Consider the following 14,836-nt stretch of genomic DNA (forward strand, 5'->3'; position numbering starts at 1 on the left):
TATTTATTTATTTATTTATTTTCTGCCAGGGAAAAGTGTAAAATAGAGCTCCTCCCTCTGGATCATTCCTTAATACTGTTTAATGGCTAGTGCAACTGCTTGGACATAAAACAACATTGATTAGCATGATGAAATAGAAACAGATTTTTACCCCAGGGAATCAAATTGTAGCAACATACTTAGACAACAATGCTATTTCCAGTATTCTAGACTTCAAATTTAATCCTAATATAGGTTGGAATGGATCTTTAAAGATAATCTAGCTCCAACCCTCCTACCACAGGCAGATCTGCTACCCACCAGTTCAGGCTGCTCAGGGCCTCATTCACCCAAGCTCTGAACATACCCCAAGGCGTGGTGGGGCATCCACAGCTTCTCTGGGCCAGTGCCCTCTGAGTAAAAAATTAATTTCAATGTTTTAAATACCAGTTTCTATAATTTAAAATGAAGACCAAATACATATAATGTATGTGATATTAACATGAGAAGTCATGTTTATTAAACCATAGACACTACCAGATAACCAAGGAGTGTCAGTCATTTATCAGACATGAATTCCATCAAGCTATTCATTCCTCAAGGTTTTTTATGATTTTCTAGGATATACTCTGAGGAAACAACAAATGAGTTGTATACTAACTTGCTCAGTAGATCAAGAGAAGTACTGTAGTTAAGGCCAGTTAATGTTATCTGTTGCTTTGTAGCTTTTCCTCTGAGAAATTTAACTTCTATTTGCGATATTTACATGTCCTATAATACTTAGTTGGATTTATCTCTTCAGGGTTAATGTCAGTGATGGCGGACATTAGACCAAAAAATGATTTGGGGCACCCATTCTGTGATAATTTAAGATCTGGAGACTGGATGATTGATTATGTCAGTAATCGTCTGATTTCACGTGCAGGAGCCTGTGCAGAAGTGAGTAAAAGGATATATTTGGTGACTTTGGGGTTTCAAATGACTGCTTTGCTTTGTTTTTCATTATTGTTGTTAATAAGTTCAGTCTGTCCATAAAGTATTTCTTGTCTAGGCAGTTTCTTCTGGGAGATTAAAACAATAATATAGTTTTCTTCCTTCTCATCAATCTTATTTAAGAATACATTACAAAAGGGAGGTAGAAAATATGTAGCGTGTGGAAAAATTGTTACATAAAAGCTTAAAAGCATCCTTTCCTGTTTATTACTTCCCATCAAATAAAAATGAATTAACCATATTTGTAAGTTAGTCCTTTCAGAAGGGTCCCTAAATAATATTGAGGTATACATGATTATAAATGGCTACAGTAAGATTTGCCCCATCAGGCACTGAGATGCAAGATACTTTCCTACAAGAGAATTTTCATTTTGCAAGACTTGATTCAGGTAACTAGAGTAATTAACATAATAACAAAGACTGTAGCATTCTTGTATCTGCTCAAAATCTGTGGTAAATGCTTTGACCAAATGAATCCTAAAAGCACTGTTTTTGAACTCCAGTGTTAGCAACTTCTAACAATGTTATATTTTAATAGGTTGGTAAATGGTTGAAGGCCATGTTTGTGTATTTAAAGAAAATTCCACGTTACCTTATTCCATGTTACTTTGATGCCATTTTAGTGGGTGCATACACAACGCTTCTGGATGTGGGATGGCATCAGATGTCTAGGTATGCTTGGCATGTCAATGATGTAAAGATATTGCAACTTTTATGTTTTATCTGTTGGAGAATGACATTTGAATATTCAAATTTTCATATTTGTGTTGTCCAATGGAAGATGTTAACGTTGGTAGGGAAAATCAGATCAGTCTTCCAAAGACAGTGGTTTGGAAGGTTTAATTGATATTTCTATCCTGGATTTGGATTTATCACTATTGCTGACATTGGACTGTTGGAGGATAAAACCTTGTAACAACCATTTTTCTGAAGTATTGTGGAGATTTTCTTGCTATACCTTTTAGTGAAGCTGCAGTGTTTTCTGAGAGAAAAAGAAAGAACTTGAACAAAGCATCAGAAAAAAAGTGCAATGTTTCTTCTTTCTTTAGTACTGGGAATTGATTATCAGTGGCCTTTCCTGGAAAGGGAAGGAAGATTGATTTAATCACACCTCTATTCTAGCTATGAATATTCTCAGCAAATCATTTCATGATAAATAATGATGTTGGGTTTGCTATGGCTGAGATAGCATGTGGGAAGTAGTGTATATTTTATGAAAATAGTAATTTGAGATGAACTAGTCAGGAAGGCAGGCTGCATTACATTAGCCAATATGCTAAATTTTTTAATGATTTAGAATTCTGCTATGCAATTCTGCATATATAGAGATGCAGAGGTCTTTAAAACGTTGACTAGGTTTTAGAAAATTTTGTTTATAGATTAAAAAAAAATCTTAGTTTCTCATATTTTGAGATCTCAGATCCATGTGTAGGCATCAAATAAATTTACCCAATTTTGTTATGCTACCCCTTTCCTTAGAAGTATTCAAAATGCAAATACTCCCACTGGCATTAATAAATTAAATATTTAAGGCTAAGTTTGGACAGCTATTTTGGAAAAAAGAATAGAAATTTAAAAATGTAGTGTGCAAAGTTAATGCATAATACACTAATTCATTCTGTCATTTTATTGTAGGTATTGTGTATAGCGTTTGTTTTACTTTTCTGTAAATGAAGGAAGAGTACTGATACATTTGTATGAACATGCTTTTTAACTTGATTATATTGAATTACAGCTTTGTGCAGAATGGATCAACGTTTGTTAAACACCTTTCCTTGGGCTCAATCCAGATGTGTGGGATAGGAAAATATCCATGTCTGCCAGATCTGTCTCCTTCCTTACATGATGTTCCCTATCGGCTGAATGAGATTACACATGAGAAAGAACAGTGTTGTGTTACTTTAGCAGCTGGTAAGTGAGGACAACATTTAAATCAAGAAAAATAAATTCTTACTGAACAATTATATTTTTTCAAAAGCCATTATAGTTATTTCCACTGTGCTTGGGATCTAAATGCCAGAAACTGAACTTAAAATGTGGATTGTTTTTTTCTTTATTCTTCCTCTGTGATTTAACTTGCCTTTAAGGTAAAGGTTTCTGTTTAAAAGTAATGGAGTTTCATCTAGCAGTACTTTTGGAGGATAACAGTTTTATTTTTGTTCTTGGAAAAAAAGGCTTTTCAGTATTTTATTTAAATGCTTTTACTTATACAGTTTTTCTATGTATGAGGTCCTCAAGTTGTCCTCTTTCTTTCCAGCAGACTTACTTGAAATTATAATGCTTTACGCAATAGGTTCTAGTTTGTTTTAAAGTGTTAAAACTAAGAACTGAATTGTAATATATTGCAAGTGTAGATTTACTGCTTACAAGTTTTCAGAAATGATGTGAGAACTATTAATGGACCAAAGGAATCTCTGATCCGGAGCTGTCTCCCAAAGGGGCAACAATAGCTGCTTTAGGAAAGGCCATAAAAGCAGTCGGCAGAACAGTTTTATTCTTCCAAATGTTCTGCCAGCATGTCTTGGAAGTGGGCACTTTCCTACATCAGAAGTATTATTTTGTGTTTAGTGACTTTTATATTTTTTCTCCAAATTGGCCTATTCCTTAGAAATTTCTAGCATCCACAGGTTTCATGACCACTTTCCTGCTTCTTCTGCTGTATGTCTTTTTTATAGAACTGTACTGCTTTTAGTTTCTGTTTTCTAGTAACATACCATTGGAGTGTTCTAGCGTTGCCTGGAAGCACAGACAAGCGCTGTGTGCTTAGTTTAATCAGAGATAAATTATGTGAAAGGGCTTGGTCTTACATATTCTCCTCACATATTTTAGTCTGTGATACTTTTAACTCATAAATGGATTGTCATTCTCAAATTCTCATTGCCATATTCTGTAAAATGACAAAGATGCACAGGCCTTTTTGTTTGTATTTGCTAATTAGAGCATTAGCAAATCCAGTGGGTGGCTGAGTGACAGAAGCTACAGCTTTGTTTAAGCAGGCATGCACAGCACGTTATTCTTTTGAACCTTTACCATATTGCATTTTTTTGTTTGTTAGATTGGAAATGTTAAGAAATAGAGGAAAAGACAAAAAATGTCCTTTACTGTTGCAATTCTTAAGAACGAATTTTACTGTTAAACCGTGAAGTTATGCCATAATGTCTGCAGTAACATGTAGTACTAGAAACTCCTCCAAAAGAGAAGCAGGGTTCCTTTTATAGTGACTGAGAATATTTTTAGACTGAAGAAATTCATAGCTTTGCAGTCATTCCTTTAATGCTACTGAAATGACATAGCTTTTGAACATAAACTCTTGCCAAGAAAGCATTGATATATCTTGTCATTGTTCTGGCTTTTTATTTGTTCCTTTTCAGGTTATGCCCTTTTTTCTTTTTTCTTTCATTTTTTTTTTAACAATTAAATGTGACTGTGACCTGGAATAATCTTTTGCCTGATTTTAAAGTTGTAGAACACAATAAAAACTCTTTCTATAACAATTCTAGAAAAAGTTTATAATTGCATATGGATATATATTTTACTTCAGTTTATTTTCTATATACATATTACACGTCTGCTTGGAGATTTTTGCCACATCAGTAAATGAGATTAACAACACTTCTTATTAGGTTTGCCTCACTTTTCTTCTGGAATCTTTCGCTCCTGGGGAAGGGATACCTTTATTGCACTTAGAGGCCTAATGTTACTTACGGGACGTTATATAGAAGCAAGGTAAGAACCACTGCTTCTTAGTTCTTTCTGTTGTTTAAAATAGTTTTGCAGGTGGTTAAGAAAAAGACAGAATGGATATAAGGATAATCATATACAACAAAGGTCATTAAAACCTTTCCTGTGACATCAGTGGGGTCAATATTGAAACCTATGAGCAGATACATATTTCACGAAATAAAATTAAAAAAAGTATTCCTATTGGGAAATTCCTGAAGTAATACATATATATTTTATTGTTAAAGAAGTACATGCTAAATTAAGTCATGCCAAAATACTGTTTTTGGGAGCTACAAATCCGTATTTAAGATAGTGTTTTTGTCTTTTACTTTGTGATTAAGACAAAGTTATATGCCTTGTAATTAATATTTGGTACAATAATTGCCAGGGTGTACCTTAATCAAAGCTCTGTTTTCTTTTTTTTTTTTTTTTTTAGAAACATAATTCTAGCATTTGGTGGGACTTTAAGGCATGGTCTCATTCCCAACCTGCTTGGCCAGGGAACACATGCCAGATACAACTGTCGTGATGCTGTGTGGTGGTGGCTTCAGTGTATCCAGGACTACTGTAAGATTGTTCCAAACGGATTAGACATTCTCAGGTGTCCTGTTTCTAGGATGTACCCAAGAGATGATTCTTCTCCTCAGCCTGCAGGCAGTGTGGTAAAAATGAGTTCTCATTTAAAAATCTTTAACATTAAAGCTATTAATTTAAGCTATAACTTGTATGAAATAGTATAACTTTTCTATCTACAGGAATTACACATTTTGGATACTTCCCACTATGTTTGTGTTACTTGATTAGACAGATGTGGGGTGGTAGTATGGGAAAAAATATCCATCAGCTTCTAAGTTTTTCTTTGCTTTTAATTTTGAAAATAATTCTATGTTAAGAATTGTGTAATACTAAAAATTATTTAAAATGTATCACATTGATAAAGGTGCTGCTGAAAATCTAGATATTTTTATTTTGAAGTATCACAAAAGCTAGGAATTGCTACTATTTACGCATTATATAGAACCTTTTTACTAGGTTTGTTGATCTTGCCTTTCTCAATGCAACTAATCTAGGATCAACCACTCTATGAAGTAATACAGGAGGCAATGCAGCGGCACATGGAAGGCATAGATTTCAGAGAAAGAAATGCTGGTCCACAGATAGATCAAAACATGAGAAATGAAGGTAAAAATATGTATCACATTTGTCATGTGATTCAAACTATGAAGATTATATATCTTTTATTTTCATTGGGCTATTGAGTTTATTTTAGTAAAATTAGTGGTATTCTTAATGCTACTATATTACTATAAAAACATTTAATGTTTAAGAAGTGCTTGTTTGCTTTCAGCAATTGTTGTGGTACAAGTTATCTTAGAAGTTCATACAAAGTTGCAGCTGCCTGCAAAAACCCACCTCAGATCTATTTTTTATGCAGGGATTTTGTTTATGTAAGATTCTTGTGCTGGTGCAGTCTTTTGGGGTTTTGTGTTTTTTAGCATATAGACTTCACATGATACTTTTGCTTGGCAGGTTTTAATATACTAGCAGGTGTTGACCGTGAGACCGGCTTTGTCTTTGGTGGGAACCGCTTCAATTGCGGCACATGGATGGATAAAATGGGAGAGAGTGACAGAGCTCACAACAAAGGCATTCCTGCTACTCCAAGGTACAAAATCCAGCCTTTTTGCTTTTTTGAGCAGGATAAGCACGGATCTTCTAGCATGGACTTGGCTCCTTGTAAAGAATAAACTTCTAACTTCAAGTAGTAAAACGGTTTAGGAAAAGTTTTAAACTTGCAGTACTAGATTACTGGAAAATTGTTATTTAGACTGATTATGAATTACCTCTTGTTACAGGAGATACTTTTGATAATTGTTTTGAATATTTCTTATTTAAAATTTAAAAATATCTGTAATATCTAAGTTTAAAATCAAGGTAAAATATTTAGAAAACAAGCCCTTCTCTAACAAACTCTTTGGATATGAGGTGTTAAGCAAGAAAATAAAAGGGTTTTTTTAACTAAATGGGCATAGCAAAAAATCTATATAGAATAAGAAGAAATAGTGTGTCAGGGTGGTATGCAAGTATGTGGTATACGTAGTACAAAACAGTGACTTAAAGCAGGCTAGTGAATGGCAGGCTACGTGTATTGCACTGCTGTTTCCCAATTTCTGGTTTTGTATTTTTTTTTTCCTTTTGCTTTGTAATTTTTTTTTGTAAAATTTTTTGTAAAATTGATTTGTAATTTTTTGTTAGGTTACAAGCAGCAAACTGCCATTCTTTTTTTCATAAAGAAAATGTGTTAGGGTTCTTCTGGGAAAGTTATTCGTGGTAACTGCACTGAAGTAAAAGCATAAGCTCTTGTGATAGTCTTAGCAACTATTAGTATATCTCTAATGCATGCCTTTGTGTTGTTTATTAATGACATTTTTTGCAAAGATACTGCACTAAGTTTGCTGACTTGCAATATCCCCTAATACCTGTATTAAGTTTAATTTTATTAATACCTAGTATTCTTAATGAAAGCATCTACTTCGCTCATTTGCATAGACCAGTTTTCAGCATTCAGGTCTGTGCTTACTACAGGCTGTGGCTGTAGTGAATAGGACTGGATTTGGATTACTTTCCTCCTTTTTGACTATTATATAGTACATTTTATTTGTCTTCCTAAATTCTAGTTTTTGTGGGGTTTTTTTTCTCCCTTTAGCCCTCTTTCATTGAATATGTATTCAAACATAGTAGGAGAAAACTGAAAGTGATTGATACTGTGAGAGGTTTGTGACTATTTACTAAAATAAGTTTAACTTTTCAGAGTCCTGGAGGGTCTTAAGTAACAGCAAGGAAAAGGTGATTTAAAAAATTGTGTGTTGGAAATAATATTATAATATACTAGAAAATGTCTGGGGAAGATGATGGGAGATGCATGTACCAGATCTTCATACATGTAGGATGCAGTTTTGAGGGAAAATATTAAATAATAAGCAAACAGACATAATGTGCAATAACCAATGGGAAAGAATACATTATCTAAATAAGGTGCTTAATGTTCATAAGTAACTGAGATGAAATCTGTACATTAATAGCCTTCTTAAAGTAATTCTTTGACTTTTTAAATCATTATTTTAGAGATGGCTCTGCTGTGGAAATTGTTGGCTTGTGCAAGTCGGCTGTTCGCTGGTTGCTGGATTTATCTAGGAAAAATGAGTTTCCATTCCATGGTGTCACCATAAAAAAATACGGTAAAAGAAACATGTTATGAATCTATTATGAAAATAAGGCAGATGAGCTGCTGGCTTATAACATCAGGAATGATTATCAAAAGTATTCACAAAAGTGTAGGAGGAAAAATAACCTTGAAGAAAATATCTTATAGAGTAAACTTTTTTGTTACTAAAATTACTAGGAGTCAATTGTCAGATAAATGCATCAAATATTTTATTGCGTGTAATATGGTATAGATTTCAAAAGAATTTTGGAGCCTAAACCATATTTCTCAAATGGATACTGGTGATGTGATCATTACGTATCATAATGGTGCACACTGTTCATTATAAAAGAAGAGAGCTAAAATAACACAAGACCTAAGTATCTTTAGATGTCCCTTAGGGATATTGCACTGGTGAGTTACTTTGAGTTTATGGGGCTCAAATGAATATAAGTGGCTTCTAAAGCTGTTCTACCATTCAATAAAGGTTAATCTTGAAATCATTTCATTGAATGGTTCTCTTTTTCTGTATAGAAAATGTGAGTATAGGGTTTTCTTCCATGTGTCCAGATTCTTAGGTCATGAACGTACTTGTCACTCCAGTCTGAAAATCTGAAAGACAATTCAGAGTTCAGTATAAGGCAATATTATAATATGTAGATCTAGAAATAATATTTATGGCTTCTTCCTAACGTCTCAGAATTGTAAGTGACTTTTGTATTTTCAATTTGATGCATGCATGTTCCCTATGGTCATTCATTTTGTGTAACTAAGTTGAAACTTCAATCTTCAGCTGATGAATCTGTTTTAAAACTGACCAATTCACATTCTATTGGCTCATAATAGTAGGCTTAGCAATGGAGCTTCTACTTGTGTTTGTTTGTTTCTTTGCTTGAGTTTTGTTTGTTTTGTTTTTCTTCTGGCATAACATGTCAGTTTTGGTATTATTGTCCTTTTTTACTATATACCAACTGTATAGACATGTATCTAAATTGGAAAGATACTCCTACCATGGCTCTGCAGGCTAATGCAAAAAAAAAAAAAGAGGAATTTAATTTTTTCAAAAATAAATGTGCATTTCAGTTTCCAAATACTGCTGTTAATTCTAATTAAAATGTAGTAGAAGTATGATAATTGTACTTTAATTTCCCATAGTAACCCATTTTATTGCTTGTTTGAACTTTGTTTTTTTTAAATATAAAAGTGTTTGTTATCTATCTTGCAAACACATTATTTCTGGATGGCTATGTTGACTTGAAATTAAGTATTAGATACAAAACTTCTGCATTAATGTTTTGGTATGCAATCCACTATGTAGTGCAAGTCTGCTGATAATAAAACTTCATTATGCTTAAATAAGTAGATACTCTTTCAGTGCTCCTGTAAGCAGTTGCTGTCTAGTGTTTTTTCTAGATGCCTTTCTAGTCTTGTTTGAAGTTACAGTGAGCTGCTTCTATGAGCTGTAGAACTGACCTAACATGGAGAACCATCAGCTGGAGAGAGGTGACTAGGCGTGCTCCTCTTACATTAAGTGCCAGGAATTCAGAGAGAGAGAGCTTTCAAAAGGGATCCTTGTCCTAATGTTTTGACATTCTCTTTGAAGTCTCCTAAGTATTATGAATACTTATTACGTATTATGTATACAAACTACTACAGAAAAGATGGCATGTTACTATGTTGAAAATGTTGGACTTAGTCTATTAAATATTTACTATAGTTCATAGTACCTCATACTGTTCATTTTTAGTTAAGAGAGAATATTTGTGTTGTAAGAAGTTGTGAAAATGACTGATTTTATCTGCAGCATAATTCAGCTTCAGTGTGGTTTTTTTTATTTGTTTTTTGTGTTTTTTTTTTTTTTTTGCAGTGCTTCTATGGCCTCGCTCATGTTAGGAATATAAGTAAAACAGTAGTAAGCAGAACCAGCCATAAGCATTCATCTGTTGGTGGTTTGCAGAAAATCTGTTTGTAATATTTTGCAGGAAGAGAAGAGACTATCACGTATGATGAATGGAACAGAAAAATTCAAGGACACTTTGAAAGGCTCTTCTTTGTCTCTGAGAACCCTGCAGATCAAAATGAAAAACATCCAAATCTAGTTCACAAACGTGGGATTTATAAAGACAGCTATGGAGCTTCAAGCCCATGGTGTGATTACCAACTCAGGCCAAATTTTACAATAGCAATGGTTGTGGTAAGTAAAAGTGGTGAGTAAGAAGCATTTGCACTTAAAATAATTTTATTATTGAACTAAACTTATATTGCAAGGCTCAGCTGCATGGCATTATATCAGGAATAAATATTGCTTAGTACAAATTTTGGAAGTGTTTTTTTTCTTGTCTGTGCTTTTAATATTGACCCATCTTAGAATATCTCATTAAAGTATAACTTGGACAGAACTTACCTGTATGAAACTGATGTCCAAATTTATCACTGGGATAAATTTGCAGTATTTGGTGTTTTCAGTGTTAAGATTCTTTGTTTTAAGTTAGTTTGAGGGGAGGGGAGTCGCAGAATCAAAGAATCAAGAACTGCAGAGGTTGAAAGAGGACCTCTTGAGATCATAAAGTTCAACCCTCTGCTAATGAATCCTCTCAGATTAGCTAAAATGCTTGGGTTTTTTATTTTTATAAAAGTGTTTTTCAAGTGTATTTCAAATAAGTAATAAAACCAAAAGTATCAAATAGCTTTTCTCTTGCTTACTGTCTCTAGATTCCAGAAGTGTAGTTGTATTTTCATTCAGTAATATGAGAGAGTTTTTGTCATCTTCTACATTCATGTGGACAGACTTGTGTGTGTATGAGTGCAGAGTTTAGTGAGTAAATCTCTGTTTTATTAGGCCCCTGAGTTGTTCACACCTGAGAAAGCTTGGAAAGCTCTGAGGATAGCAGAGGAAAAACTTCTTGGTCCGCTGGGCATGAAAACTTTGGATCCAGAGTAAGTATAGCAGACATAGGAAAAAGTAACAGGAAAAAATATGATGTAGGGGGATTCATGTTTTGTTAAAATCCTTGTAAATACTAGTGAAATAAGGCTGCAGTAAATACTCCAGGAGCAAGTATTTTACTGTTCTGAAACTCCATGCAATTGATTTTATTCATGTAGACAATTTTCAGGTATTTTTGGATGTCACGTAGTAATTAATTTGAATTTGTTATCACAAAATACATGAGTAGTCATCAAAACACAAATTCAGTATCATACAATGCATAGCATTACAGTTTGAATAAAAACATCAGTGAAATTATACAAGTCATCTTAAAATTTTACAAATCTTCCCACGAGTTAATTCAGTATTTTGAATTTCAGAATTGGTTAGGTCAGGGAGTTCTCCATCAGATGTAAATCCCATTAAATATTTTGGATTCATTTCTGCTTTGCATTTTATGCACTATTTCTGTTAATGCTTTGCTTAAATTTGTTTTTCTTGGTTTTTTTTTTTTTTTCTTGCAGTGATATGGTGTACTGTGGAATATATGATAATGCTCTTGATAATGACAACTATAATGTAGCCAGAGGTTTTAATTACCACCAAGGACCTGTAAGTGCTGTTTCTTCCATTTCAGAATAAATGTTGACATTTTTTGAAACTGACTGCTATGATAATCATCTCTTATCACCCTTTGCTTAGGAATGGCTGTGGCCAATTGGATATTTTCTTCGTGCCAAACTGTACTTCTCAAAGTTGATTGGTCCAGAGATATATGCAAAAACTGTAGTAATGATAAAGAATGTTCTTTCTCGCCACTATGTTCACCTTGAAAGGTAAAATACCAACTAATACAGATTCAAAATATTCAGTGACTGGTGGCATCCACTATTTGCATGTAAAAAATATGTAGTATGATATATTATTGTGCTATATAGAAGACTGTAACATAAATAGCATCTGTTTTTAAACTTACAAAGCTGGCCACAATGAATGCTATTGCAGATCTCAAGTCAGGTTTTATGTATAGCTGAGATCTAGTGCTGCTCACAGATACTTGGAATTACTAAGAATTTCCCACGTGAAGACTGGAGAAAACCATTTTATGCAAGATTTTAAGATCTAATGTATTATAAATTAGCAAATTAGTCTGTCCATTTCAGAATCTTTAATAATGTTGGTATTCCAGAAAGAGGAATTCACTGTATGGCCCAGAAATGTTCCTTTACATTTCGAGGTCTCCTCCTTAAAATAAATGGCTTTTTCTATTATATTGTTAATTATTAAGGGTTTGAGACAAAAAAGAACAAAAATCTTCCCCTTGATAACCCTCTCACACAATCTATTCTGCAGTACCTCAAATATGCATTCATTTGTACCCCTAAGAGTAAATCATTTGAGTTCAGTAGTCCATGATGGAATGGTTTGTCTAGCTAACTGCATAAGGAGGAAAAGGGAATTGTACATAAACAAATCTGGGGGGATGGGATGGGGGGGGAAGTTTTATGGTTTCACACTTTCTTCTAACCTCTATCGCTTTTTAGCGCCATAATCCAGTTTCAAGTGAAACTGAATAGGTAATCCAATTATTCAGTTATCTCATAGATTACATAGGTTCTTCAAGTTGCTACTTCAAGCTACTGAATGGGAATTGAGTGTCATTACAGTAGCATAAGTTCAGGTATTTTTGTGCCAGAGTAACTCCTTTGATAGAGAAACATTCTCACAGAAACCTACCGTTTTCAGCAGCAGAAGTAATTGAATTGGATCTTAGTTCTATTAAAAAAGATGCTATGACTGTAGGAATTCAGGCATTGTTTCAGTTTCCTACTGAAATAATCTTCTCAAAAGTTTTATAATGAAATGTTTGTTTCCTTGTGTAATTTTAACACCAATACTCTTGTTTGTTTTTCTTTTTTTCAGATCATCCTGGAAAGGGCTCCCAGAACTGACTAATGAAAATGGGCAATATTGTCCTTTTAGCTGCGAAACTCAGGCCTGGTCTATTGGTGTTATCCTTGAAGTTCTTTATGACTTGTAGAAGTTTATGTTGATTGATTTCATGGAACTTCTGTGGTCTTCTCATCACTGGGCATAAATGAAAATTTAGCTTATATAGCAACAGAAACTTCCTGCTTTGCACTATCACTTAACTGCATCCTGACTATCAAAAGTGCTGAAAGTCACCAGCTCCTATGCTGAGTAATTGTGTGGGGCTTGTTTCACTTTAAAAAATAAGGCCATGACAATAAAGTAAAACTGCCATGCACATTTGATGCAGAAAGTTCTAGTAAGGAGCAATTTAAAGAATATGCACAAACTTATTTTAGGTAGCTACGATTTTTAGACTTGGCAAATCAAAATCTTACATGTAACAAAGTGGAGTGGTTCTTTACTGAGCTGAACATATGAGGAAGATCTCTCATGTTTTGTTTTTTTCTTTATCTTTTTAAGAGTAAATTGATGTTTGCAAATGCACACTTAAAGGGGAGTAGACTAACCTTTCTGAATTTGGTATGCATTGAGCTGTAGCATCATACAATAGTACATTAATAAAAGCAGGCTACTTATTCTGTTCAGCTGCATTAGGGGTGGGCTTTTTTGTATGTGTTCAGTTGAACACTCCATCAAGCAACTGCAGGAATAAGTTTACACATGTGAACTTTTGCAGTTAAATATAAGATTTTAAAAACCTTAAACTACTCTTGAGTTAACTCTTGAGCAGTGATGAAATTATATCCTGTGATAGTCTATTGATAAATATACATGCTGTGGGCTAAGCAGCAAACATTTCTTAATTTAAATGTGTATTTCACTGTGAGAATATAATAAAAAACATGCACTGCCTGCATGTTAGATGTGGCTACATATCTTCTGTTACTGGAGATACATGGTCATTTCAGTCCTTTATTCTTAGTTAAATCCTGGTTGTAAGGAAGTGGAGTTAAGGTCAGTAAGAAAAGATTAACCTACCCCTGGAGAAAATGAGGTTTCTAGACCTCTTAAAATTTAACCAGTAAGAACAAGCAGGCTACCTCTACGTGTAGTTCTTCAGGAATAGCATACAGTGAAAAAGATGTGAAACATATTAAGTATTTAGACACCCTTACTGACCTGTTCATTGTTCCAAGTCTGCGAGGGTGTCTGGTGGAGATACAGCTGTAATTCTTATCTTTCTGGTCATGAGTGACAAAAGCAGGCAGAAGGTGACATTGACTTCTTGCATCACAAAGGGAAAGAGTAAAACTGATGTTGTATTTCCTACTGTTAAACAACATTCTGAAAATAAAATATACACAGGATGTAATTAAAACAAACTATTATAGGACAATACTTTTATCTGTTTTGTTTTATTACACTATCTGAAGTAGAGTACAAGTGTGCTGCCTTCATCAGGGAGATGTTCAAGATGTATTGAAGACTGAAGACAAATGAACTGTAAGAGGTGGCTGTACTTGCACTATTTATTTGAAAGGTTAATAAACTTATGAACTCCCTTGCCTAAAGTGTTCAGTACTTGAAGTTATGATTAAGGGTGGTGTATGTTGCACCTCAATGTGTTGATCTGCTGCAATAGGTGGTACAGGGGACTTTTACTTTATTGGCATAATGCATGATAGCTGTCAGTTGATCAAAAACTTCTGAAATGTCAGTGACAGATTATGAGAAATGTTTTATATGCCTCTAACGCATTTTTATTATTTAAGTACAGAATTCTTGTTAGTGATATTGATGTTTTTGTCTTACTATGTCACTAGAATTTAGTTTTCCTAGATAACTTTTTCTTTGTTACGTCAAGGTATGTTTTATAGCTTCTCTGGCACAGTAAATTGTTCTTATCTGATGGATATGCTTAATGAGAAGCGCATCTGAAGAGCTGTGACTGAAAAACAACCTGCAAGATGTCAGGTTGCACGCGTTGGCAGTAACACTGTGTTGGGGTGAAAAGCAGCAGGGCTTGCTTGTCAAAAGCGTTCCTATGCTACTACGGGAAACTTCACTGTAGT

The 14,836-nt window shown here is 33.9% G+C and overlaps 1 protein-coding gene across 3 annotated transcripts in view; it reads left to right on the plus strand.

Annotated features, from left to right (window-relative positions):
• Positions 1-14,329, plus strand: part of AGL (amylo-alpha-1, 6-glucosidase, 4-alpha-glucanotransferase) — a 32,606-nt gene extending 18,277 nt beyond the window's left edge. For all 3 annotated transcript variants that reach the window (XM_065742167.1, XM_065742158.1, XM_065742177.1), the window contains 13 exons: positions 782-918; positions 1,511-1,644; positions 2,708-2,883; positions 4,596-4,698; positions 5,132-5,357; positions 5,766-5,877; positions 6,226-6,361; positions 7,822-7,934; positions 9,883-10,094; positions 10,740-10,837; positions 11,354-11,441; positions 11,532-11,665; positions 12,753-14,329. In XM_065742167.1, the coding sequence (XP_065598239.1) occupies positions 782-918; positions 1,511-1,644; positions 2,708-2,883; positions 4,596-4,698; positions 5,132-5,357; positions 5,766-5,877; positions 6,226-6,361; positions 7,822-7,934; positions 9,883-10,094; positions 10,740-10,837; positions 11,354-11,441; positions 11,532-11,665; positions 12,753-12,870 (1,787 nt within the window). In that variant the 3' untranslated portion in view covers positions 12,871-14,329. The remainder of the gene's footprint in view (positions 1-781; positions 919-1,510; positions 1,645-2,707; positions 2,884-4,595; positions 4,699-5,131; positions 5,358-5,765; positions 5,878-6,225; positions 6,362-7,821; positions 7,935-9,882; positions 10,095-10,739; positions 10,838-11,353; positions 11,442-11,531; positions 11,666-12,752) is intronic.
• Positions 14,330-14,836: the final 507 nt, after the last annotated feature.

Source organism: Cyrtonyx montezumae, unplaced genomic scaffold (genome assembly GCF_038088225.1).
Source record: "Cyrtonyx montezumae isolate F1298 unplaced genomic scaffold, pur_monq_1.0 scaffold_1, whole genome shotgun sequence".
Classification (NCBI taxonomy): Eukaryota; Metazoa; Chordata; class Aves; order Galliformes; family Odontophoridae; genus Cyrtonyx; species Cyrtonyx montezumae.